The sequence below is a fragment of the Malus sylvestris genome, chromosome 4 (assembly GCF_916048215.2).
Source record: "Malus sylvestris chromosome 4, drMalSylv7.2, whole genome shotgun sequence".
In the NCBI taxonomy this organism is placed as follows: Eukaryota; Viridiplantae; Streptophyta; class Magnoliopsida; order Rosales; family Rosaceae; genus Malus; species Malus sylvestris.
The window spans coordinates 22,817,801-22,844,569 of NC_062263.1; the positions used below are offsets into that span (position 1 = coordinate 22,817,801).

The window sequence follows — 26,769 nt, forward strand, 5'->3', positions numbered from 1 at the left end:
CTTTGATTCAAAGCCTTTCTTTATCCTCTTTGCTTCTACTGAGCATCGAAGGCATCACATGGAGAGCAAGTGGACAACAAGTGGATGTAAACCAAAAAAAAAAACCATCCAAAAAAGGCTTACTGCATCGGCAACTCATGTGACTTAAATATCAATCATGACTACAACTAAGTTATCAATTTTAGTCATCATTATGTATGATTCATAAGTCAAATTTGTGGAGTTTCAAATACACCAAAGGCTGCAGCAAGGGAGGAAAATATGAGCTTCTCTAATGTGTAGAATGTACCTCATGTGGGACTTTGGAGTCCCACTTTATGTCTTCAAGTCCTAAGCTACTTAAGGAAAAGACAAATCAATGTCCTATTTTACAAAGCCTATTAGGCGATTACCGAAGGTCATATATATGGGTTTTAAATCAATCCAATTGGCTTCTCATTTTGTCAAGTCTAAACACAAGTCTACAAATCCAAATCAAATATTTCACAAACTACGCCGGTTTGATTCCGTTAAGGATACATAGGCAGTTTGATATCAAATTTTAGACGCAACCATGAAACCGGAACAAATCCCTGGTTTATATAAACTAAATTCACTCCTGCTACTTTGACCAAGTAATTAGAAATTCTACAAAGAGTAAAAGAGGAGTCTGCAAAGCACAGTTCCTAGATTTCCATTTAATGGATGCTGCTCACGCAACAAAGTTCCTAATTTTATAGGGAATGTTGCTCATATGAAGAACGAAGAAAATATGAGATAGAGACAAACTAATAGGGGTCCCAAGACAAAGAAAACCAAGGAAGAAAAAGTGGGCAACCCCGTCTCATCGACACCAAACAAAAAAAGGGGGAGAAAAATAAGTGCAACAAAACAAGTCAAGGCACCATCAAGTTCCCTTTTAAAAATCAAGTGAATGCGACGTGGCTCTAAAACCCTTCTAGGTTGTCATACTCAGATTCTAATTAATGGGTCATTTACCTATTAATTATTCAAATCCCAAATGGCACAAAGCTGTATCAAATATCAAATGGTATAAAACCGCTAAATTCCACACACATATTCCCTCGTTTATACCCAATCACATGCATAGAAAAATGTAAACGAGGAACACAATGGATTAATTTCATGGTCCTCTCCAAATCATGATGGAAGTCTCGAAAGCCAAGCTCAAAGCCCACCATTGCACTAACGCACAAAGTTGACCAAATGATTGTCCGGAAAAGAAGCTTGTTGCTAGCGTTGAAGGGCACGCTCAAGCTCAAGGTGCACCAAAATTAGTGTAGTTGCTGACCAAGTTTCATTCAAATTCCTAAGTTAGGAATTGGAATAAAGATCTCCAGCAAGCAATTAAGTAGGTGAAGAGACAAAGTTTGTCATGACTTTAGTGAAGGTTGGTTTGATCCCACAAGGACAAACCCACGCAACTTATGGCTTAAATTAATTCATGGGCATGATTGAATTAACGCTTGTCTTCAAAATCTTTTGGGTGGTCATTGTTAATCGTTGGGCCAAGATCAAATCAAGACACGGAGCAAAGTGGAGGACAAAAGCAATACAAATATAGACAACTTCAAACCACTTCAATACTATGGATGCGAACCATCTCAAAGTACAAAACTTGATGGACTCACCACTTCAAATTAGTGAAACTCACGCCATGGATCAAATTCCCTTTAATTACCAAAGTGGTCAAATGGCACTAAGCCGTATTCCGCTCCAATGGTTTAAAGTCCTCGCCCGCAAGAGCTAAAACTACACAAGGCATCAAACGCTCCAATGGCTCAAAGTCTTCGCGCGAATGAGCTAAAACTGCATAAGGCATCAAATGCTCATTGCCTGCATGAGTTGAAAATGCATAAGGCATCAAACCCCAACAAATACATAAAGAACTACGAGTGACTTGATCCCTCAACGAGGGTACGTAGGCAATCTAGGGCTCTACCTAGGTGCAGTCACAAAATCAAATAAACACCAAAATCCCCAAATTACTATTTATTCAAATTGGAATCAAAGGGTATTCCTTTTCCAAAAGAAGAGTTGCAATTAATAGGCACGTAGCCTAGAAGGGTCGAACTCAAATTAATAAAACCCTCTTCGGAAAAATGAACGAGGATGAAATTGTGTCGAGTGAATTATTTGTTTACATATTGTACACCTCTAGTATTTCCAGAGCGTTCATTTCTAAATTGTTTTTTTATTTTTTTTTAATTCAATTGAACACAAATATGTAAGACATGAGTTGACTAGTTGATTAGGATCGCGGCCGTTCCTTGGAAGTTTGGACATCACTTTATCCAAAAAAAAAATTCTTTAAAATGTCCGTTGGCCTTGCACCCTTGCACACTTTCGCAACTTGTTTGGATCTCCTTCCCTTTAAATCCGAGTTTGAATCCCCTCCCCCTATATCTAGGGTAATCAACTTGGTGCCAAAAATTGTTTCTGATTTTTCTACTTGCGTTGTAAATAAAAAATCAACTATATATATAGAAGCCTAAACCTACTCCAACCATAACGTAAGAAAAAGGAGAAAGAGAGAGAGAGAGAGAGAGAGAGAGAGAGAGATGGTCGGACCAACAAGACCTCAGTTTGTGATATTTGGCTCGTCCATTGTCCAGTTCAGCTTCGGCAATGGAGGATGGAGTGCCATTCTCGCTGACCTCTATGCTCGTAAGGTACTTCATCAAATTTCTTTATCGTCATCTCTTTTCCTCAAGAATGTTTATATACATATGATCAATTAATTTCACTTTTATAATTGCTTATAAAAAAACTAGTGTGATTTTCTTTTTCGAAGACATAAATTTCGTGCACTCTTTATTAAAAACCGTCTCTTAATTCTCTTTTACTTTGTGATACAATATTGCATAATACTAATTGGAAAACAATGTGTGAACCAGCATGCCGATGAAATCTGAATTTCTGGTACAATTTCTCCTCCATTTGTAACACGAATATGAAAACTAAAAACTAAAGATGAAATGCTTATCAAATAGGCCCTACATTTTCATGTCCTAGATAAAGTTCATGTTAATGGCATTACCGACCTTAATCTCTTCGGGAATATAGGCCGACGTACTGGTGCGAGGATACGCTGGTTGGAACTCGAGGCGTGCTTTGCTGGTTTTGGATCAAGTATTTCCCAAGGTACGTGTATATGGAGATCTTACCTGAGGGTCTTTAACTGAGGGATAATGCATTCAAGGAGTTTATTAATTCACTTTAACGAGTGACATGTTTGATATCTGTGTCAACGCCATATGAGCAGTACGTCTAATTGTATGTCTGTGCGTTTGCGGGTGTGTGTACTGAATCAGAACTCAGGTTCAAGAACATATAGAATATAGCTCATACAATCGGTGTCCGGAAACTGCATAGGAGATGCTTCTTCCTAATACGTACTTATACATGTAGTTTTGATGCTAATGTTGTGTGATTATAATTGACATATACAGGATGCCAAAATTCAGCCATCTTTGGTGATAGTTTATTTCGGTGGTAATGATTCGATGGATCCTCATCCGTCAGGGCTAGGCGCTCATGTACCACTTCCTGAATATATCGAAAATATGAGAAAGATTGCTAAACATTTAAAGGTAATAATCTGTAGAGAGGTGAAAATCTGCAAGATATGGATGACATTTGTATAAACAACTTTTTTGGCGCGTAATGCATATAATTCTAACAGTATAACTAACAGATTCATCTGGTTGCCAGAGTCTTTCAGAAAAAACTCGCGTTATCTTTCTTACTGCTCCTCCTGTCAACGAGGAACAAATTCATGAAGCCAGTGACTATGTTCCACCAGAGAAGCGAACAAACGAGTCCTGCAAAAAATATTCACATGCTTGTTTAGAGGTGTGCCGGGAGTTAGATATCAAAGGTGTTGATTTATGGACTTCAATTCAAAAAAGAAAAGACTGGTCTACTACGTGCTTTACGTATGTTCAATTTCATATTATAAATTGTCTTTCCACTTAATCAGATAAGGAGTTGTTATTGGCACTTTGAAAATATCATCTTGCATTTCTACTTTATTATTTATTTCACAAATGCAAAGTGCATGATGACCTTTTTGGAGTGTCAATAACAGCTCCCAAGCGTTTAACAATTCCACCTATCTAACGATTTGGTGTGTGTATGATGCTGATCTGTCCAGGGATGGAGTCCATTTTTCATCCGAAGGGAGCAAGATTGTGGGAGAGGAGATACTGAAGGTGCTTAGGGAAGCAGACTGGGAGCCTCGCCTACACTGGAAATCATTGCCAACGGAATTTTCGGAGGATTCGCCTTATGATCCGCCTGCTGCTGATGGAAAAACAACTATAAACATCGCTGAGATCAGCGTTAATGAGAGTGTCAAGCACTGGGGACTAAGCAATGAGATTTAAGATATAGTGCACGTTTGATTTGCTTTTCCCCCACACACACACATGTATATATAATTCAATAGCAGAACCCTAGCTGAATCATACAGCCAAAGGTAGATAATGGCTGTATAGAATTAGGCCTGTTAATTACTAAGAGTACTTTGCACGAGTGATAATAATTGAGGACTTGTACATACAATAGCAGAGAGTATTCAAGCTCAAGACAAGAGTTTTAACTCTCGCTCTTCCTCAACCTTGGCCTAAGGCCTCCTTTGTACCGATGCTAAAGGAAAATTATAAGTGAATCATATTCTGAATTTACATTTGATAAAGATTCTGCCTTAAATGTTTTGAGACAAATGGTTATTATAACCCTCCCCAGAATCCAAGCACTCATCACTACGTGCTCGTCAGATGAACACGCATCTTCTTGTAAGTGAGATCACTGGTACAAATGCTTCTTTCACGGCAAAAATGAATTTTAACATGTGAAACAAAATAAATTATAACTTAATCGGAGATGTTAAAATATTACATAATAAGAGATATTATTGACACTCTAAATAAATTATTGAATTGCACAATGACCCTTTTTAAGGTGTCAATGGCAACACCCTATATAATATCCACGTAACGCATCTTAATACTAAACACTTGTTGCTTTTAGAGATTTGATTAAATTCTTTTTCTACAATTTTAGTGATATATGTCTCATATTTCGTATACCAAAATTATAAAGTTTGCCACACTCTCCCCATTAAAAAAATATAGAATTGTTACTATCATTTCAAAATTTTATTTTGCACTCCAAAATTTATATATTTATAATGAAAATACAATTGTGAAGAGTGCAAAATGATATTTTTAGACTGCCAATAACAGTTCCAAAAAAAAAAGTAATTTTTTGATTTGGAGAGAACTGACTTCTAACAAAAATAAAGGCAGTTTTGTTTTTTTCAATGAGAAAATTTTATATTAGTGTTGGGCCAACTTATTTGACAAGGGAAGAGAGGGGAGAAAGTGTAGGGATTTCTTTATGCGTGTGAATTGTTGTTATCCCTATAAAGAATGCATTTATTTATGGTAGTAAAGAGGTGAATAATCCTTGTCCTCAATTAATTATAAAAATGTTAGATTTTACTAGTTGGTTTGAGTTGTACCTGTTCCCCTATGCATGGACGGAGCCAATGAAGGCTCACTGGGGGCAGATGCCACCACTCAAGCAATTCGTTTATTTAGTTGTAGACTACAATTATATAATATACATGGGTTATCTTTAAAGAAAATATATGTATCTAATATCCAACATACATTCATTCTACTTATACTCCATATCAAATATTTTATGAGCAATAGTGCTCTTGTTCTGTCATTCAAACCGAAAAACCCTCTCCTGCCTATCATGTACTTATATTTTTCTCATTACTTTGTCACTTTCCACTACTATATTGAAATTTTTGTAACATTGGAATTGTAATACATCATCATTTGAAATCATCCTTAATATCATATTGCGTATAACCATACTATAATAATGTTTTCTTAGTTATTTTCTGTTGCCCCCACTAGAAGAAATTTCTGACTCTGTCCTTGCCCCTATGCAGTTCGAATTCCTTCTCCTTGTCACTTTGTCAAAATCTTTAAGATGACCATTGGCCTTGAACACTATTCACAACTTGTTCCAATCCCCTCCCATTTGAATTAGTTAAAATTTCATCCCCAATATCTACGAAAAAGACATATAACATGGTTACAATGTTTTGTATCAAGAAATAAAAAAATATGTGTTAGTTTATCTCCATGTTCTTGTGTGATTGACACGTGATGTGGTCAGCTTGTGTACGCAACCAAGTGATGAATAGTATGTTTCCTAATTGCGTTCCGAATTCCAAAAATAAAATAGAGAAAAGTAAGAGTGTGTTTATAAAAGCTACCTACCTCTGGCATTACGTGGTAGTATTTGCAGCAAAGAAGGTATCCAGGCCAGAGAGAATTACAGAGTTAGCGGGAGACTGTGTTCTAGAGAGAGAGAGAGAGAGATGGTCGGACCAGTAAGACCTCAGTTTGTGATATTTGGTTCGTCCATCGTCCAGTTCAGTTACAGCCATGGAGGATGGGGTGCCATTCTCGCTGACCTATATGCTCGTAAGGTGTTCTTCATCAAATTTCTTCTCATCATCTCTTTTCCTCACGAATTTTTATATATGGTTAATTAATTTCAGTTTTATAATTGCTTATAAACAAAATTTATAGCGATTTTCTTTATCAAATTTTCAAAGACATGAATTGATGTCTGATGAACTTTTCCTGTTGATTGTTGGGCAATCTTTATTCTTAGTCGTGGGTGAGTCATCACGCTTTTTATTAATCTCTCTAAGTTTATACATATATACATACATATACATATATATATAGATTAATGCATGTATTTCCGTTGACGTGTAATTAACTAATAAGCATGAATTAAAATGATTTGTTGTGTAGAGAGTAAATAAAGCTGGTGAGATTCGTTACCATCTTATGTTGCTAAACACAAATTAAACACGCCCTAAACTTTCGGGTTAGTAGGTAAACCCCACCGTCAACTTAGCAAATCACCTTGACAATGTTTGCATTTTTCATTCTTATCTTTTTAGATGTCCTTATATGCATGATCTTGTTATCTTTATTTGAACTCTTCTAGTTCACACATTCATGAACTAGCTAGAAAAAGCTTTCTTTTAACTGTCAGTTTCCATCAATAATTTATGTTACTTAATTTTTCTTTGATGTTCCATTAGTGTATAATTATCATTATCTCGGACAAAGATCCTTTCTGAATTCTCTTTGTGGGGATCTGGGATTTAATTAATCGTGTTCGTTCATCGTACATCGTACGGTCAATTTTCGTTAGGTACTATTTATATTTAATTTAAAATAATTTATAATCGTACGATGTACGATGAATGAACACGATTGATTGATCATCTGGATCCCTACAAAAAGGATCCTATTCCCATTATCTCGACCACCAGCAACTGAGTCTGATGTTTATTGGGATATTTTACTCTGGGAAAAGTATAATCTGACTCTATTTATATTGCATATAATATATATGGGACCTGTCATGTGTAAATAGACGAACTGTCATGTATGGGACCTGTTCTTGGGTTGTTATATATTACAACATTGATTTAAGGGAAGCAAAAGCTGATGATGATTCATTTGTTCGTCCGCGTGGTGCAGTGTGGCTTATATGTCAACCTAAAAAATGGTCTTACACTCATCACACCATCAATTTCAGAACTAGTACAATATGAGAAAATTAAAAATTTTGTGGTATATTTCGAAAATCAGCTTAAACATAAAGAGTGTGAAATGATGTTAACCCAAGTAATTATTATGGAATTAATTATGGTAGCTAATTAGAACTAGTTGTTAAAGCAATGTTTGGACCACCATTAGGATGAAATTTGAATTTTTGACAATGGGGACCTGACCTCATACTTTACTTTCCGCCCTCTTCTTTTAAACGACCAATCAAGAAAGGAAGATTCGATGAATGAGGTACGAAATATTGGATTTATCTGATCGTTACTTTTCCAAAGTGAAAGTAGTTTTGATTTCCATATATGAACCGGGATCCTCTCCTGAGCAATTCCCTAGGGATCATAGGGATCCTGCAATCATGTCCGTTCATCATATATCGTGCGGTCAGAAATCATTTAAAATTTAAATTTTAAAATTCAAATATGAATAGTACTTAACGAAAACTGACCGCACGATATAAAATGAACGGACAAGATTGCGGTTCTCCATATATATATATTTGTTTGTGCATCTTTGTCAAATATATTGGTGCAAGAAGGAAGGCTGTGCACGATTAGTCTTTTCATATACGTATTATTTCAAAATTATTACGCATTGAAATGAGGAGTCATGTACAAGTAATATTTCTCTCTTTTTTCTAAAGACCAATTTGTGTGCCTTTCTATTAAATTTCTTCTACATCTCTATCATCTTTCCTCCATTCTTTATTTCCGTCATTTCTCTCGCATACTTCTCATCTATCTCTGTCACAAAAAATGAGAACTGCTAAAGATGAAATGTTTATAAAGTTTCATGTTAATTATAACATCACTGATCTTAATATTTTCGAGCATAGGCGGACGTACTGCTGCGAGGATATGCTGGTTGGAACTCGAGGCGTGCTCTGCAGGTTTTGGAGCAAGTTTTTCCTAAGGTATATGTTCATTAACATCTCGCCTTAGGGACTTTATGGGCAATGCATTCAAAGGGCTGTATAAATTCACATCAACGACGCACTGACTTCAACATTTTTGTCAAATCCAACCATCAGTATAGCATGTCTGCACGTTTATGCTTGCATATACTGAATTCAAACTTAGGTGCAAGAACATATAGAACATAGCTCGTACGATTGGTGTCTGAAAATTGCACACGAGATACTTCTTCCTAATACGTAGTAGTTTTGATGCTGATGTGTGAGATTAAATTTGACATATACAGGATGCTACAACTCAGCCGTCTTTGGTGATAGTTTATTTCGGAGGTAATGATTCAATGCATCCTCATCCGTCGGGCCTAGGCGCTCATGTACCACTTAATGAATATGTAGAAAATATGCGGAAGATTGCTAAACATTTAAAGGTAATGATCTGTAGAACAGTGAAAATATACAGATCCGGAATCATGGATCATGACATTTATATAAGCAACTTCTTGGTGTGTAATGCATATAAATCTAACAGTACTAACGGATACATATTTTTTGCCAGAGCCTTTCAGAAAAAACTCGGGTCATCTTTCTTACTGCTCCTCCTGTCAACGAGGAACAAATACGTGAAAATTTGAGGTGCTTTGTAGTGATGAGTTCTATCTTTCCTTTTTCTGATCTGTTCTAAGAGCTTTGTTTTCTTTATCTCGTTCTTTCTAAACACAAAATCAGTGACCAAACTTCGCCGCAGAAGCGAACAAATGAGTCCTGCAAAATATATTCGGATGCTTGTTTAGAGGTGTGCCGGGAGTTTGATGTCAAGGGTGTTGATTTGTGGACTTCAATTCAGAAAAGAAAAGATTGGTCTACTACTTGCTTTAGGTACGTATAATTTCATATGTAAATTATCTTTCCAATTAATCAGGCATTATATTGTTTATCAACTCCACTTAATTAAGCTAATCGTTGGACTTACCATTTGTGGGATGGGTGGGTGTGTGTGTTTGGTACTGTTCTGTCCAGGGATGGAATCCATTTTTCATCCGAAGGGAGCAAGATTGTGGCGGAGGAGATACTGAAGGTTCTTAGGGAAGCAGACTGGGAGCCCTGCCTACACTGGAAGTCGTTGCCAACAGAATTTTCGGAAGATTCACCTTATGACCCGCCAGGTGCTGATGGAACCACAACTGTGAACATTGCTGAGCAGAGCGTTGCGGCGAGTCCCATGAAGTGGGGGCTTAGCAATGAGACTTAAGATATATGATTAGCAGAAACCTAGCTGAATCATATGGCCGAAGGCAACGGATATTGATATTTAAGCCTGATACTAAGAGCACTTTGCATAAGTGATAATAATTAAGCACTTGATGTAGATCCAATAGTAGAGAGCATTCAAGTCCACGGCAAGAGTTTAACTCTCACGTCTTCGGCCTAAGGCCTCCTTTGTACCAAAAGGAGAATTATAATCCATGGAAAATTTTATGCCGCCCGTCTATTATTAAGGGTATTGGTACCCTTCTTAAGATGGATTATATTATAATCGTCAAAGTTTACTATTTATATATATATATATATGTATAATGTTGAGGTTACACAATGATTGGCCCCCAACCTTCACGTTAAGGCTGTTACTATTGAGACACATAAGGATCCAAGTCAGCAAAGCGAACCGAGTCCAGGTCATCGTATAGCTTGTCCTTGTCATCTCTCAAAAGTTCTATATGTCTGCAGAAAAAATCAAACTGCAGACATCCGTACCAAGGTTTCTGATACTTGCAGTCCAAGTTTTATCTTGGTTTCCCTCCATTCAGACACTAACTACAGATTATTGACTGAGCTCCAGCACTGCTCTAAGTCTGGATCCAGCTGTACATGAAAATATGCAGAAGAGAAACATTTGGTTCGTATCATCTCTCTTACTGCTCCTCCTCTCAACGAGGAACAAATACGTCTAAGTTATAGGTGCTTATGGGTCTATGGCGATGAACCGTAACAGCTTGGTTTCAAACCAAAATCAGTGGCAGAATTCTGGAGCAGGTTCGAACAAACGAGTGCTGCAAAATGTATTCAGATGCTTGTTTAGAGGCGTGAAGGGAGTACGATGTCATGGCTGTTGATCTATGGACTTCAATTCAGAAGACAAAAGACTGGCCTATTGTCTGCTTTAAGTACGTGCAGTTTCCACATAGTAATTTGTCTTTCCACTTAATCAGATATTAATGGAAGATTAATCGTTGGATTTACACTTGAACTGGGACGGATGGAATCCATTTTTCGTCTTAAGGGAACGCAGTTGTGGAGGAGGACATACTGAAGGTGGTTAGATAAGCAGACTGGAAGCCCAGCCTACACTGGATATCGTTACCAACAGAAATTCGCAGAGGATTCGCCTTATGACCCGCCCAGGGCCGATGGCACTGCTGAACACAGCGTCACGGGCAAGTAGAGTCTATATTCGTGCGGATTTTGAGTCACAAAGTGTCGTGTCTAAAATTGCTACCCGTAAATGTGAGCAAATACGAAACTAAAATTGGTTGCTCGTACAATAATTTGTTCCCAGTGGTTATGTTACATCAAGGGCAGTTCCAGGGACCTAGTTTCCACGTCTGCAAAGGATTAACACGATTACAAGACCAGACCAATTTGTAACAAAAGAAGTCAAATAAAGGAAATTTACATACAAACGGGGGAAAACAAACCGCGGTGGCAGCAGCAGAACACTGAACATGCCACTCCCCCTGCACTAACCCAATGCAAACTCGGATATTTCCGCCTACTCCTCCAAAACCTTTCAACGTTAGATCAAAACTAGGCATACGCATCCGAATGTGAAAATCACTCCGTAAAGAGATGATGAATCCAGGAATTCCAACAGCTACAAGTGGGTGCATGCTGTTCTAGGGAAAACGTAAATTAGGACGAAAGTTGGAACCTGCCGCTAGGTTTTTTTCTTCTCCATCCCTGAAATTTTAAACCAATAATACTTTACTCTTGAAAGCCAATAGAAAAGACTAATAAACTGAAAAGAAAGAAAAAAAGAATATACAGTTAGAAAACATACAAAAGCAGCATAGTACACAAACGTCAGTCCCGCCAGGGCAACAAATGCAATTTGGAACACATTGTACCTGTAATGCAAATACCAAAATGTATAACCATATCAGTAGGAACATACATACATACATACATACAGGTCTAATTAGATTCAATCGGAGAAAAGAGAACAACTCACTTGTACAGATATCTAATTCCACGAAGAGATTGCAAGGTGTGACCAAATATTTCTTGTGCTGCAGTTGCTTGAGCATAGTATGCAAATGCTGTGGAGCAGAACTGAATCACACTGAAACAGTGGAAACCAATAATAATTACAATCGTGATTTATAGAAATCTTCAGAAATTTAGGGAACCATGAACATGCAGTCTTCATCTAATATGTAAATGAGAATCACAAAGATACTAACCTGATGGAGCTAAGCAGTATAAGTCCCACGTTAAATAAAAATGAATTCATTAGAGTAGCACCCCACCTGAAACAAGTAAATTAAATTTATGAGCAACCAAGCCTTTTGGTGATTAAACTACGAAGGTGCACACAAAAAACTATTAAATAAGGCTGGAAACAGAAATATCATTACTTCATCGGATGAATTGTAATGAAAACTAATTTCATCCCAAGCATCATGGCCCCGGCAATGACTGCAAGCAGGAGGTAGAAGCAGAAGAATGCAAACGCAACAGTGCCTAAAAGACCTGATGAAGAAGATAAGCAGATCAAACTCATTCATATCAAACTCATTCATTCAGAAGAAACTATATAATGTAGAGGCAAGAGGAATATATTATGAAAGTACCCCAAACATCATCCAGCTTGATGAAAACTTCATTCAAGAAAGGAGAAAATGGAGGGCTAATCAATAGATATATGACGATATGAGCAATCCAAGCCACTGAAACAATCAATCTGAAAAACAGACAAAAGGTTTCAGTATGAATAAATCATCATAGTCATTAAAGAAAGCGTGGCACACAAGAAAACAAGAACTATGGCAGTAGATGCTATGACAAAAATCATGAATGATAACACGTCATATCCTTACAGAGAATAAAGTATTCCTAACCACCCAAGCTAATAAATGTTACAGCATAATCAAGCTATATTCAAACATCACTGCCTACGGTGAGCACGAACAAAAATATACCATAGTGAAATGCATATATTATAATTATAAGTTATATCAAATGCTTGAATTTCTCTTCCAAAACATAATCTTTCTTCTTCCTTGTCTAAGACTTTCTGCACTCAAATATCTATCTCATCTCAATCATCTCAGGAAGCCAGAGCTGTTTAAATCATTAAGCATAATTAGATATTACAATGATTAAATGGACAACATCAGCACTCACCCTAAAATTCCCAACACAAGTTTTGCCAAGTACCCAAGAATCGTCATAGCCCAAGTAGTCTCAGCCTGGATTGACGCAGGACAATTAGAATAGAAGAGAGCTATATATATCAAATGTACAAGTCACATGTGTAATTCCCCTTACTTTCTCTCCTTGAGGATACACCTCTTCTAGAAGTTTTACATCTTCTTCTAATTGAAGCAGCTCCTGCAAAATTAAGCAAAGAAAACTTTTGATGACTTAAGTTGTTACAACAAGACAAAACCAAAAAAAAAAAAAAACTGATGCCTAACTGTGAAATAAAATTTACACTATATGCAGAAATTGGATATACCTTTTCCACTGCCTTTACATTTTTACGCCATTTTCTACCCTTAGAGCCGCCTCTTTCTTCTTGATGAAGCGCATCAGCTGCTTTCTTCAACTCTTTCGCTTTCTTGCCCAGTTCAGTAGCTTCCTAGAATATAACAAGGAAAACTACCCATAAGCAATCAAAACTATCTTCATCGTCTTAAACTTTACGCTTGATAGAAAATAAAGTAGTACCTTGATATACTGTGACCGAGTAATAACAGCCTTTGGACGCCGGATGAATGAAAATATGAGTCCCAGCGGTAGACAAGCAATGCCAATACCACCAAATATCTGGATGATATAGAAGGATGTAGATTTAATATATTTTATACTATATAAAAAGTAGATGGGAAAATGCAATGTCACTATAATATTTTTGTTGACTATACACACACACATAAAAATTAACATATTTCCACACAGACATACATATCTGTATATACATACATAGTATCTTGCAAAAGAAGAAAGGTAGTCTAATGAACTCATGAGAGGCATGTTGCTCCGCTGGACTGTAGCCAAGTTATCCAAACAATAGTTCTCAAGATTTAAACAGAAGAAGCTGATCTCTTTTCATCATCCACACTCATTTATCTAAAAATGGGTAAAGACTCCCCAGTTATCACATGCATATTCAATAACAACACAAATATGTGACGATTTCTGGGAACAAACTTACGGTAAAAAGCACGGATCCAACAATGGTAGCAAGAGCAACGACATATTCTGGAAAGGTAGTACGCATTGTCCATGTTTTCTCTGATGTATCACTTGTAAGATATGCAGAGCACTGTAAGGACAAGAGAAGCAGGACACAAATAAAACCAATATGAGTAAGAGGACCAAGATGGTGCAATCATAGGCCAATAAAACACATGTGACAAGCTCATACCGTCTTTGCGCCATTTATGCATTCATTGTTGCTAGAAAAGTCAAATGAACTGGGAAAGGAAGCTGTGGAAGAAGAGAGGTGCCTAATAGTAAAGTCCACCTTCCCAACTAGCCCTGATAAACAATCAAAGAGTAAACAAACGATACACAATCCAGAGTCTTCTAACAAAACATGTACAATAAAGAATCAAAATTTAACCAAAAAAATACTTACAACTCGTGACGCACAGTTGTCCAAAAAAGAACAATTCTTTCAGTGCAAAGCAATAAATGTTCAGATGAAAATGACAAGTGAAGGAAACTAACCGTATAAGATTCCGAGTACAAGAGCGCAGACAATGGCAGTCACCCCTACCCACAACAAAGCGCTTCCAATCCGTTTTCCAACACTCCTGAACACAAAAACAAAAACCCAATTCATAAACCAACAATAGAAAGCTGAATACGCGCAAAAATCTGACGTTCATTTATATAAAAATGATAATTTCGATCAAAAACCCTAGAAGTACCTACTTGTCCTGGTCTCCTTCGTAGTAGAACATAGCGAAGGGGATGATGAAGAACACGAGCACGGCGTCAAGGATATAGATTGCGAGCCACAGATCCTTCATCGGGAGAGTGAGATTGCACGCGCCATTATATATCGCGTGGCGACACGCCTGGCGGTTGGCCACGTCGGCCGGCAGCATTAGTATTGAAATCGCGGCGACGGAGAGCCCCAAAACGACGACAAATTTGGGGAAGTATGCCTGGTTCTTATCGTCGGGGTGCTGGTAATTGACGAGCAGGTAGACATTGAAGACGAAGACGATGATGCAGAGAACAATGGCGACGATGACGAGCGCGAGGTTGAAATCGCCCATCGCGGCGGCGTCGTTTCAGCTGCTCTCGATTCGAATCGAATCGAATCGGAGAGATCGAGAAGGGGAATCAGAAATTAGGGTTAGGGATGTGAAATTGCGCGTTCGAGTGATCGCAGATCTCTGTCGCTGGTTCGAAAAGAAGCAGAGCCGTTGAGGGAGAGAAAGGGGAAACCGGGAAAGGTTGAGGGCTCGGTTCCAGTGACGTGGTGTAGGACCTGTAGGTCTGTTTTGCCGTTGGAGTTATAATTACGGTTCTGTCCTTGAAGAAGCGCGGCTAGGGAGGTGGTTCGGGGGTTTTATTGTAAAATGAGGGGGTGTCCGCGACAAACAGCAACAGGCTGTCAAACATTGAGGCTGGAGGCTGGTTCGAGACATGCATAAATCGCTCGAAAGCTCCGCGGCGGAAAGCGTGTGACGTGACTGACGTCACCCCTTTATGCGGGAGAGTGTTCAAACTAAAACGTGGGACCCTCTTCAATTTATTTTTTTATATTTTAAGGTTACTTTCATATTTGCTCGCTATACTCTTGAGGATTGTTCACTTTGATCCTTCAACTTCTTTGGTGTTAGTGCAAAAAACTTCCTTGTTAAATAGTTAAACACCGTGTTCGACAAAAAAAAAATAATAGTTAAACACCGTGGTGCTGGTATGTTCAAAGTTCAAACGAGTAAATCGGTTTATGGCAAAATTTTCCCCCCAACTGAAATTCAAACGAGTAAATCAACCGATTTGAACTGCACTCATTTTAAATCTTTTTGTTTTTGTCACTATTATTATGATTTAACACATATTTAAGAGTTTAATTGCTAGTTTGGAACCCAAAAAATAGTGAAACAACCATCTCGAATTTAGAGTAAGGTAGTATTTTAAGATGATTCAAATTTTCAACAATATACGCAACCTAAATTCTTCTTATCATAAAATGAGAAACAAAGAAAATTAGGGTTTGAGGGAGTCAAGAGGAGAGAGAGAGATGGATGAGCCGCAGACTCAGAACGTGAAACGAGGGAGGGTGGAGTCTGAGAATGAGAGTAGGTCTTTGTATATTTGCATGGTCCAGTATGTGGGGGATCACCCTCGTTACATTGTCCACGCCATCAATTTCGTAGATTTTGTTATCATGCTCCTGTAAGATTCACGCTCAACCTCCTACTGTTGACGGCGATGAGCTCGTGACAACCAAGTATGCGACTTCTGTTCCTCCGGTTCTGGTGAATTGCCCTTCCAGCGGAATTTGGCCTCCATACATGACGATAATCTTTGCTACTCGCCTGCTTGTGGCATCTTCGGCTCCCAAATCACTTTTGCCGGCGGCTTGGAACCCGATAGGATACGGTCAGGACCCTCATTGACTGCAAGTAAGAAGATTTATGTGTTTGAGACAGATTCTAGTGTCTAATCGAATCCTTCCATTAGGCCCCTTTCTGAAAGCAGCCGCAGGCATTATAACCGATGAATTCATAGGCGAAAAAACCCAACCATTTATGGTTGATTTCAACAGGGACGATGGGAAGAATGATCTCTATGCTCCCTCCGGTTCTCCCTTTTATTTGTGTTTCCCTCCCACTTTTGAGGTACTTTACGGGACATGCAAGGAATAGGTTACTCTGCCGGAAATTCCATTTTTCCACCTTCGTTGTGGTCCTTATTTTTCTTATGCTGTTGTGGGCACTAAGGTATTGGTCTCCAGCCTCGAAACTCCTGTGTTCTGCTTTGACGTGGCTGAGAAGGATCCCGAACGGCAACACTGGAGACAACTGTCTTCCATGCTCTTTAATGGTATGGACTTTCCCTTCGTGGGCACGGCTTTAGTCCTCGACTTGGATGATAGTGACGATGAGAAGCTAATGTTTGCGTATCAAGAGACCGACCAAGAACATTCTCTTTGAGGCCTAGCTGCTTACCGTAAGTGCATGATGTGTTGAAACTGAACTAGGTTTACGTGAAGTTTTGAGAATACGAACACAAAGTATATTGCACTGGATAACTCAGAAGCATTCTTATTAAACTGAAAGACATCAATCAGCTATTAAATAGCCTTACATCAACAAGAAAAATGAAATAACAACCCACGATAACAACAACCCTAGAATCGTGGTAATCGACTAATTCAAAAACAGATAACAAACTTTTCCCTCAAGTATAGGAGGGTTATTAGCACGTCCAGGGTATAAGCCCTAGAATAAAGGAAATCTATCAACTAGAATCTTTGACAACTTCAACATCCTCCCTTAAACTGAATACTATTGATTCAGTTTATTCCAGGCCATTTGCATACACCCATTAGGTCTCGCAGTTTCTGAAATACTTCAAGTTTCAGTGGCTTCGTCATCACGTCTGCAATCTGCTCCTGAGTAGAACACTGCAGCAGCTCCACTACTTCATCCATAACAAGATCTCGAAGGAAGTGAAACCTTACATCTATATGTTTACTGCGACCATGCATTACTGGATTCTTTGACAGCTTAATGGTTGAGATATTATCACAGTAAACCTTTGTTGGACCGTTTTGCCTTAGATTCAAGCAACTCAAAATTCTTCTTATCCACACCACTTGACACGTACTTGAAGCGGCAGCAATGAATTCTGCTTCAGTAGTAGAAAGAGTGACGACTGGTTGCTTCTTCGATGACCATGATACTGCACCTGAATTCATCATAAATACATAACCTAAAGTACTTTTCTTGTCATCTTGATCACCGGCATAGTCACTGTTCGTATAGCCAATGAGCTCTTCATCTCCTCCCTTCTTGTAAAATACCCCAAAATCACCAGTTCCCTTCACGTATCTTAAGATCCTTTTGACTGCCAACAAATGAGTCTCTGTAGGATTCTACATATACCTGCTAATTAGACTTACAGCGTACATAAGATCAGGTTGTGTAGCTGTTAAATACATAAGACTCCCAACCATTTGCTTATAGTGCGTGCTGTCTACTTTTGCTCCCCCTTCATCATGAGTGAGTTTGAATCCAGGAACCACAGGGTTGTGCACTGAGTTGCACTGACCCATGTTGAACCTGTCTAACACTTCCTGTGCATACTTACGCTGACTTATAAAAATGCCATTTGGTTTCTGTAGTACTTCAATGCCAAGAAAGAATCTCATACTTCCAAGATCAGTCATATCGAATTCTGTCATCATGGATCACTTAAATTTCTCAAACAACACCCTATCATTTCCAGTAAAAATGAGATCATCAACATATAAGCATACGATCAAAATTTTACCTTCATTGGCTGTCTTGATAAACAATGGTGCTCAAAAGGACATTTGCTGAATCCCTCTTTGATAAAATAAGCCTCTATTCGACTGTACCATGCTCGTGAAGCCTGCTTGAGCCCGTATAGTGCCTTCTTGAAACGATAGACCTTGCCTTCGCTTCCTTTCTGTTCATATCCAGGTGGTTGTTCAATGAAAACCTCTTCATTGATCTCTCCATGCAAGAAAGCTGCTTTGACGTCGAGTTGGTAAATCTTCCAGCTCTTTTGTGCAGCAATGGATATTACCATCCGAATTGTATCCATTCGTGCCACTGGTGCAAATACTTCAGAAAAATCCACTCCATATCGTTGGCAATATCCCTTCGCAACAAGCCGAGCCTTATACTTGTCTACCTCCCCATTTTCATTCAATTTTGTCTTGAAAACCCATTTGACTCCAATGGTTTTTCCCCCTGTTGGTCGGTCAGTCAATTCCCACGTATGGTTCTTCTCTATTGCTTCTATCTCTCTATCTATTGCTTGTTTCCACTTTTCACTTTTCACAGCTTCACAATAGCTAGTAGGATCGCCATTCGTAAACAAAGCTAGATGAGCCAAGTTCATACCTTCTTCATCAGAGAGACCTTCACCAGCATCATAATCTCTCATCCAAATTGGTGGCCTTCGAGCTCGTCCCTCTTGAGGTGCACTGCCTTCATTTATGGCATCTTCTGATTCAAATGAATTATTGCCATCTGACCCATGAACGTCAGTTTCTTCTTCATCTTCTTCTTCATTTCCTTCATCTCCAGAATCAAGATCAGCTAAAATATTTTGCTCATGACTGTCATCCCAATTCCACTGTTGATCTTCTTCAAATACTACATCTCGACTTATGATGATTTTATTTGAAATAGGATCAAACAATCTATAAGCTTTGGACTCCTCACTTACCCCCAACAGTATACATTTGAGGCTTTTGTCATCAAGCTTCAATCTTTTGCTATCTGGTACGTGCACATGAGAGATGCAACCAAAAACCCTAAAGTGCTCTACCGAGGGTTTGCGCCCACTCCATGCTTCCTCAGGTGTTTTGCTCTTTACTGCAAGGGTCGGACTTCGATTCAGCACGTGGACAGCCCAGTTCACTGCTTCAGGCCAGAAGGTCTTTGGAATCCGTTTCTCTGATAGCATACATCGAACCATATTCATGATAGTTCGATTCTTCCGTTCAGCAACCCCGTTCTGTTGAGGCGTATAGGTAGCTGTCAACTGCCTTTGAACGCCATTCTCATTGCAGAAATCTGTGAATTCATGTGATGTGAACTCACCTCCTCGATCCGTCCTCAAACCCCTTATGAATGATCCAGTTTCCTTCTCCACTTTAGCTTTGTATGTTTTGAATACGGTGAAGGCTTCTGATTTCTCCACCAAAAAGTAAACCCAAGTTCTTCTACTATAGTCATCAGTAAAAGTGATAAAATATCTCTTCTTACTGTTTGAGATTGGATTTATGGGACCACAGATGTCAACGTGTATCAACTGCAGGATCTTTGACGCTCTCCACACACTTTCCCTAGGAAAAGAGTCACGATGCTGCTTCCCCACAAGGCAGCATTCACACACGTTCTAAGAAGCTTTGAGCTTTGGCAGCCCCTTAACCATGTTCTTTTGTTGTAGCACCTTCAGACCGCTCCAACTTAAGTGTCCATATCGACAATGCTAGTGATCAGCTTGATCTGTGGTTGTCATGGAGACACAACTTTGTTCCTTTACCGGACAGCGAGCACACAAGGTAAACATCCTGTTGTATGTCATCTCAGTTTCGAGAATGAGACCTTTCTCAAGGTGAAAGATCTTACACTTTCCATGTTACATGAGCACTGCGAGTCCCCTCTCTTGCAGTTGACCAATACTCAACAAGTTATTCTTTAATTTAGGTACAAAGAAGACGTCTGTAATCACATGTACGATCCCATGCACCTCCATTCGTACTTTGCCCTTGCCTTGCACACTGAGACTGAAGTTGTTTCCCAGCTTGACTGACTTTCTGAAATTTGCATCTATTTCGACAAACGCTTCCTTTCTACCACACATGTGGTTGCTACATCCTGAGTCAAGAACCCAAATATGCTCCGTCTCAGCTTCCTTTGTATCCACCAGCGCCTCCGTCTCAGCTTCCTTGGCATCCACCAGCGCCATTAGCAACATCTCCTCATTTGTTTCTGCAAAGTTAGCCTTGGAGTCCCTAGTTTTCTTAGGACATTCCCACTGAAAGTGCCCTAGTTCGTGACAGTTGTAGCATTCTATGATAGATTTGTCAAACCCAAATCTACCCCTTTCTCTACCTCTTCCTCGATAGAAGCCTCAGCCACCACTTCTTCCTCCTTGTTGGACTCCAGTGGTAACTTGAAGAGCTTGTTCGTCCATCACATGTTGACCCATCCTTTGCTCATGCACAAGCAGACTGCTCTGAAGTTCATCAATGGATAGAGTATCCAAGTCATTCGACTCCTCAATCGAACAGACCACATAGTCAAATTTTGACGTCATAGACCTCAAAACTTTATCAATGATCACTATATCCCCCATTCTTTCTCCATGCACCCTCATCTTATTAGCTATGGTGAGTGTCCTCCCAAAATAATCATTAACAGTTTCTCCAGCCTTCATATGCAATACTTCGAACTCATTTCGAAGTGCTTACAACTTAGCACGCTTCACACGTGCAGTTCCTTGGTACTTCTGCTTCAAGGAATCCCATATGTCTTTCGCTGTGTCCTTCTTCAAGATCGTTTCAAGGATTGAACGATCAATGGCCTGAAACAAGTAGTTCTTGGCTTTCAGGTCTTTCAGCTTCAGCTCCTCCTGTGCCTTCTTCTGTGAATCACTAGAGTCCGCTCCTCCTGTGACTGCAGTGATCCCCGTCTCCACCAGGTTCCAATACTCCTTGGAACGCAGAAAGTTTTCCATAAGCATGCTCCAGTGATCGTAGTGCCCATCGAGCCTCGGGATGGCAGGTTGCACAAAACTGTTCTCGGACGTCATATTCTTGTTCTTTCACGCAAGCAACTGTGTTTGCTGGTTTTTGGTCAGGCCCCTATGATGGGGCTCTGATACCAGATGTTGAAACTGAACTAGGTTTACGTGAAGTTTTGAGAATATGAACACAAAGTATATTGCACTGGATAACTCAGAAGCATTCTTATTAAACTGAAAGACATCAATCAGCTATTAAATAGCCTTACATCGACAAGAAAAATGAAATAACAACCCACGATAACAACCCTAGAATCGTGGTAATTGACTAATTCAAAAACAAATAACAAACTTGTCCCTCAAGTATATGAGGGTTATTAGCACGTCCAGGGTATAAGCCCTAGAATAAAGGAAACCTATCAACTAGAATCTTTGACAACTTCAACATGATGGAAGACAATGAATCTGTTGAGCTCCTTGGCTCTAATCTGATCCCCTGATTAGTTGCCTTTTCAATTTCGCAGTTATGAATCGCACAAGTATAGAAGGCAGCGCTCCAAGATGCGTTTTCTGTTAGCAAGAACATATTCCTATATACATGTAATATGAACCACAGACCTCAAACACAAAACCATGTTCATAACCTTCAAACATATAGCAAGATTACTTACCTGCAGATGAATTCGAAGAACCTGCCATGACTTGTTCCTGCAGCAGATCCGAAGTGCACCTTCTCCTCTCTTCAGTAATCAATTTGCTCTTAACTAATAATCGGTCTTAGTCCAGAAGAATAGAGCGTTTATACTGTGAGAGCAGAGGCCACTATATATACAACATAATCCTAGCCAAGTTCTATAAGGATTCCCCTATTAAAATCCATATAGACAACCAAAATAGTGTTTCAACATAACATGGATTACAAATCCGTTCTCAATAAGACTTCCTATCCAAACTTGAATCAAATAACTTAATCGACGGATTCATACTCATGCTCATATTCTAACATTTTCTTGTCATAAGATTTCACTTTTCCGTTTCGAGGTCGACTAGTAGTATCTCTGTCGACATCCTGGCGTCTCGCATCTTTGAATACGATTTCTCTATGGAATTGCCTTGCCGTACCTCCATTGCCCAAATGGTTGGTTGCTTTCTGATAGCCAAGCCAACCTTAGAGAGCGAGTGCCATCCATGGACTCGTGAATGATGAATTGACCGCTCACGCTCCACTGCTGGGTTGCTTCTGCTTTGTGCTGTACAACCTTAAGAAGCTTACCTATGAGGATTGGGGAAGGGCCAACAGCTGCTCAAGAGGCCGACGATGATTTGAAATCTCTACCTGGTTTGTTTTCCCCTTTAATTAGGACTTGTTTTTAATTACCAGATTATAAGGTCAACTATTTCTACTTATATTTTTGATGGGATGTTCGTCTTGTTTGGATGGGATGTACGAATTTGTTACATATTTATAGTAAGAGAATAAGAAGATGCAAAATATTTGTGTTTATATTGTATTTCTAGTTCAAGGGTTTTGTCAGACGCACCATGTCATTAGCTGCCTCTAATTTGTGCACGTCTGTCGCAGCGGGAGGCAACTCAGGCATCAGCAAAGCGTTTTGTCGGTGTGGGTGGGAATGTGTCATCACTAGGACCGAAGGACCGGATGCTGGCAAGGCCTTCTTCAGCTGTGGTGTAAATTGCACCTGTGTTATGTATGTCAATCAGCGTAGGGCCAAACTAATCTAAATTATTTACAGTTTACAAGTACAAGGAACAATACTTGGCTCAGGATTCCTTTCAATGACGACATGACAACAATTTATTGTACAATCGTTATAATCGGAACTCTTCATTCTTTTTATGACCTTAAATACTGATGTCCTGTTGTTACTGAAAGAGGAATGACTCCTATGTAAGGAGCCAAGCAGTGTCCGTAAATTAGTTCATCTATGGTCGTGACGATATATTAATGCCTAATTCTTTGACAGTTATGAAGACGGGATGGTGACAGAGGAGGCCATGACGGTGAAGGAGGAGGTAGAAAATTTTGGTGCAAACGAAGCGCACTGCGAGTGTGCAGGTGATCACTCATATATTTCATGCATTTATACCATCTATTTCTAAAGTCTTTGTGATGTTTTTGTGTTAAAATTGTGGTATTTTACCTTACCTTGTGTTATTGTGCAGTTAAATGTGTTTTATGATCAATTTCAATTAAAAGGAAGAAAAGTGGAAACACTGACAGAGAGGAGTGGGAGACTGGCGGAAAGAAAAGAAAATAAATAAAATAGGCAGAAGGGAGAGAGCACTGAGGCAGTGCGGAAGGAATAAAAGAAGAAAAAGGTACATGGGCTGGCGGAAAAGAAAGAATTAAAAGGAAGAAAGGGGAAAGACGCTGGCAGACAGAGAGGGCGCACGGGGGAGCAGAAATAGAGAGAGGCAGACAGCAAGCAGAAAAGAATAAGCGCAGGACTGCGCAGAAACAGAAGAGAAAAACAGAAAAATAAAGAGAGAGAGAGAAGGCGGGAGCGTCGGAGAGCAGAAGCAGAAAAGGCAGTGCGCAGGAGGCGCAGAGAAGAGGAGGAAGAGCACAGCGGGACTGACAGACTGCAAAGAAGAAGTCAGGAGCAGAAAACAGAAAATAAACGCACAGAGGAGACTGCGCAGCAAGCAGAGGAACCAAAAACGGGTGTTTTTCTTTCTTGTTATTTTTTATGGATAATTTCTTATGTATGAACATAATTATATGTAACTAATTTATTATGCTAGAGTGAGGCCATGAGCCGCAACATGAATACGTAGTTTTATTTTTCAATTGTTTAAGTGTTGTTATATGCTTGCTTTGATATTTTCAATCACTGAATTAAACTATCTATGTACCTTGATGCTTGATCACCATTAGGATGCTTAGAAAAGTTATCGGATGCAATTTTGAACGAATGTCACGTTAAAATTGGTTGTGCTTCTTGTGATTAAGAATTATACTCTCCTAAGGTAAATATCATGCTCTTAGGGATTATATGGTTTAACAAAAGGATTTTCACCAAGATTAATGAATCACTCATGTTTATATTTAATCCAAATGTCATGGATAAGTTGCATGTAGTGGTATGCGTTTTAGCTTGAATGTCACAAGTAAAACATACACAAGGAAAATCCAACCTTCGAAGTATGTGTGTTTTCAATTATTTAAGCAATTGGGATAGCTACGTAGGATTGTTGTTGGTAAAGGTTGAACTCTAGCTTATTGTCAATCTATTTTTCTTCAGTCATTTATTTTATCTTGAATTTCCTTATTTACTTGTTTTGTTTAAGTTGAATCATTATTCTTATAAATCAATTCTCATTTTAGATATTTGTTTAAGTCACATCCAGTAATATTTAGTTTCGTCAAATTAGTGTAATTCTTAGAGTTAAATAAGTTAAATACACAAAAACTCGTAAATTGTTTATATCAGTCCCTGAGGAGATCGACCTTGCTTGAGCCATTCTATACTACAAACACTTGTTCTCTTGCAAGAATTTTCTATGGTTTAACCCTTTGTTTTACAAGTGGTAAAATCGCTATCAGCAGGCGAAGGCTAGAAATGTGTCATCTCCAAGGTTGAACCTGAAGGACCTGATGCTGGCAAGAGCTCCTTCATCGAATGTGCTAGTAGTTGCAGCTGTGTGACTGAGAGCTATAGGGCGCACCAAGAAAGTGCATATGTAATGGGTTGAACCCTAAACCCTAAATTATAGCTTGTAGAAATTAAACCCTACCCCATGCATGCTTGATATTAAATTATTAATGGCCTGGTAAACATGCATATGCATGTTCGATTCTGTTTGTGTTTACTATACAAATAATCAGTTCATGTTTGGAGAACGCTGTTTTGCTGAAGCGTTGAAATGTGCTGATTCAATTAACAGTGCTGTAATATATTGGATAAAAGCTGTTGATTTTTCAAATAACCAAATTAATTTCACTTGTTGTACAAGAAAATAAAGATAATTGAAGGTGAGAAATACAAGGCGTCAAGCCTTGAATTCTTGAAATCCTAATTAAATAATTGAACCCTTCATATTTGATAATTCTCTATAATCTAGACATGTATATATAATTATAATGATATACACCAACACTTACACCATGAAATCGACCATGGAGATCAAGCAAGAAATGACTTTTTCTCAACCCGTCCATTTTTTCTGTCTAAAGAACAATTGGTTTTTGTATATCAAAGTATCAATGTTGCATACATTCTAAATTTTTACGTTGAGATTCTCAAAGGCATCATTTGGTATATCGATCACTTCTTATATTTTGAGATGGATTCGAAGACACGGATTCGAAGAGTGTACCATCCTTTCTTGCATACTGTGACGACCTTCCCTCCTTGTGTGATGAACACCTTCTTCATTTTCTTAGTTTTTTGCTTAACCTGCTCCGTCAGTTCTGCCATCTAATTCAAAACAAGTATTGAATGAGATCGACGGGAAAGTAGGCAATCTTTTTTTACCAAAATATATGATATTAATCGCAGCTTTTTGAGAACATATATAGCTTGCTACTTGCCACCTTAACCTTTCTAAATTAGCAAACCGAGTTTTCTTAAAATAGTTGACATGGGAAATTAGTTGATGTCCTGGACGGTTGGGTTGTTTTTTTTTTTTTTGTTGACTACGTTTTTTACATGCCAGAAAGTTTAATGGGAGGGGAGGCTACTACATCCCAAGACCAGGCATACCACAATCCTTTTTTAGGACTTACAGAGGGTTTTGTGCCCCCTTTGTTGGTTTTTCAAATTGCCTACCAACACAAGACTGCTGGTAGCGAAATGCGAACCTTAGTGGGCGACGCACAAGGCAGGGACCTTACTAACTAAACCAATATGTGTTGACTTTTGGTTGACTACTTTGCATAAGTGTCATTGCTTCAAAACGCTAATATAAGTTGTTTGTACCATACTTGACCAATCCCGAAACTACCGAGCACCGGCCAACGCTATACTGTCAAGGACCCAGAAGAGTTCCCCTCCGACCAGGAGGCCAATCACTACTCGACACGTGTCAAGATTAGAAGCCAATCAGAGCGCAGCACGTGTCGACATCAAGAACCAATCATAACATGACACATGTCAATGTGACAAAGCTACAAGTTTTTCTATAAATAGGGGTCATTCCCCCACAATATTGCCTAATGCCATTTTGTGTTAAATTATTCACAAGAACTCACTAAATTGAGAGCTTGATCCTTTGTACTTGTGTAAGCCCTTCACTACTAATAAGAACTCCTCTACTCCGTGGACGTAGCCAATCTGGGTGAACCACGTACATCCTGTGTTTGCTTCTCTGTCTCTATTCATTTACGTACTTATCCTCACTAGTGACTGAAGCAACCAAGCAACCAAGCGAAGGTCCCAAAGTCCTGACACTTTCTGTTGTACCAAAGTCTTCCCTGATTTTGTGCATCAACATTTGGCGCCGTCTGTGGGAAACGACACTTAT

The 26,769-nt window shown here is 38.9% G+C and overlaps 3 protein-coding genes across 5 annotated transcripts; 2 read left to right on the top strand and 1 right to left on the bottom strand.

Moving 5' to 3' along the window:
• The first annotated feature begins 2,500 nt into the window (after positions 1-2,500).
• Positions 2,501-4,699, top strand: LOC126619168 (GDSL esterase/lipase CPRD49-like). 2 transcript variants are annotated; one of them, XM_050287451.1, is made up of 5 exons: positions 2,501-2,672; positions 3,067-3,144; positions 3,453-3,593; positions 3,715-3,938; positions 4,157-4,699. In XM_050287451.1, exons 1-5 carry the CDS (start codon positions 2,562-2,564, stop codon positions 4,386-4,388), a joined length of 786 nt encoding a protein of 261 aa, XP_050143408.1. In that variant the 5' UTR covers positions 2,501-2,561; the 3' UTR covers positions 4,389-4,699. The 2 variants fall into 2 exon arrangements, with proteins under 2 accessions (XP_050143408.1, XP_050143410.1); XM_050287453.1 differs by lacking the exon at positions 3,067-3,144.
• Positions 4,700-6,281: 1,582 nt separating this feature from the next.
• On the top strand, positions 6,282-10,123 carry LOC126619167 (GDSL esterase/lipase CPRD49-like). 2 transcript variants are annotated; one of them, XM_050287449.1, is made up of 6 exons: positions 6,282-6,517; positions 8,512-8,589; positions 8,877-9,017; positions 9,146-9,222; positions 9,316-9,465; positions 9,607-10,123. In XM_050287449.1, the coding sequence occupies exons 1-6, from the start codon at positions 6,407-6,409 to the stop codon at positions 9,836-9,838; spliced, it is 789 nt and encodes a 262-aa protein (XP_050143406.1). In that variant the 5' UTR covers positions 6,282-6,406; the 3' UTR covers positions 9,839-10,123. The 2 variants fall into 2 exon arrangements, with proteins under 2 accessions (XP_050143406.1, XP_050143407.1); XM_050287450.1 differs by lacking the exon at positions 6,282-6,517 and adding an exon at positions 6,536-7,913.
• A 969-nt stretch (positions 10,124-11,092) lies between these two features.
• On the bottom strand, positions 11,093-15,361 carry LOC126619165 (LIMR family protein At5g01460). Its single transcript, XM_050287448.1, has 14 exons — positions 14,749-15,361; positions 14,542-14,627; positions 14,237-14,349; positions 14,024-14,134; positions 13,537-13,635; positions 13,325-13,447; positions 13,135-13,197; positions 12,991-13,055; positions 12,438-12,547; positions 12,222-12,336; positions 12,048-12,113; positions 11,816-11,926; positions 11,645-11,711; positions 11,093-11,544 (listed from the first exon to the last, which is right to left on the bottom strand). Exons 1-14 carry the CDS (start codon positions 15,096-15,098, stop codon positions 11,497-11,499), a joined length of 1,527 nt encoding a protein of 508 aa, XP_050143405.1. The 5' UTR covers positions 15,099-15,361; the 3' UTR covers positions 11,093-11,496.
• Positions 15,362-26,769: the final 11,408 nt, after the last annotated feature.

Coding starts and splice junctions, on each gene's coding strand:
- LOC126619168 (XM_050287451.1), top strand. CDS start 2,562: ATGGTCGGACCAACAAGACCTCAGTTTGTGATATTTGGCTCGTCCATT. Junction 3,145..3,452: donor TGGATCAAGTATTTCCCAAG/GTACGTGTATAT, acceptor TGACATATACAG/GATGCCAAAATTCAGCCATC. Junction 3,594..3,714: donor AGATTGCTAAACATTTAAAG/GTAATAATCTGT, acceptor TCTGGTTGCCAG/AGTCTTTCAGAAAAAACTCG.
- LOC126619167 (XM_050287449.1), top strand. CDS start 6,407: ATGGTCGGACCAGTAAGACCTCAGTTTGTGATATTTGGTTCGTCCATC. Junction 8,590..8,876: donor TGGAGCAAGTTTTTCCTAAG/GTATATGTTCAT, acceptor TGACATATACAG/GATGCTACAACTCAGCCGTC. Junction 9,466..9,606: donor TGGTCTACTACTTGCTTTAG/GTACGTATAATT, acceptor TGTTCTGTCCAG/GGATGGAATCCATTTTTCAT.
- LOC126619165 (XM_050287448.1), bottom strand. CDS start 15,098: ATGGGCGATTTCAACCTCGCGCTCGTCATCGTCGCCATTGTTCTCTGC. Junction 14,350..14,541: donor TGTACTCGGAATCTTATACG/GTTAGTTTCCTT, acceptor ATTGTTTATCAG/GGCTAGTTGGGAAGGTGGAC. Junction 11,545..11,644: donor TTGTGTACTATGCTGCTTTT/GTATGTTTTCTA, acceptor TTAAAATTTCAG/GGATGGAGAAGAAAAAAACC.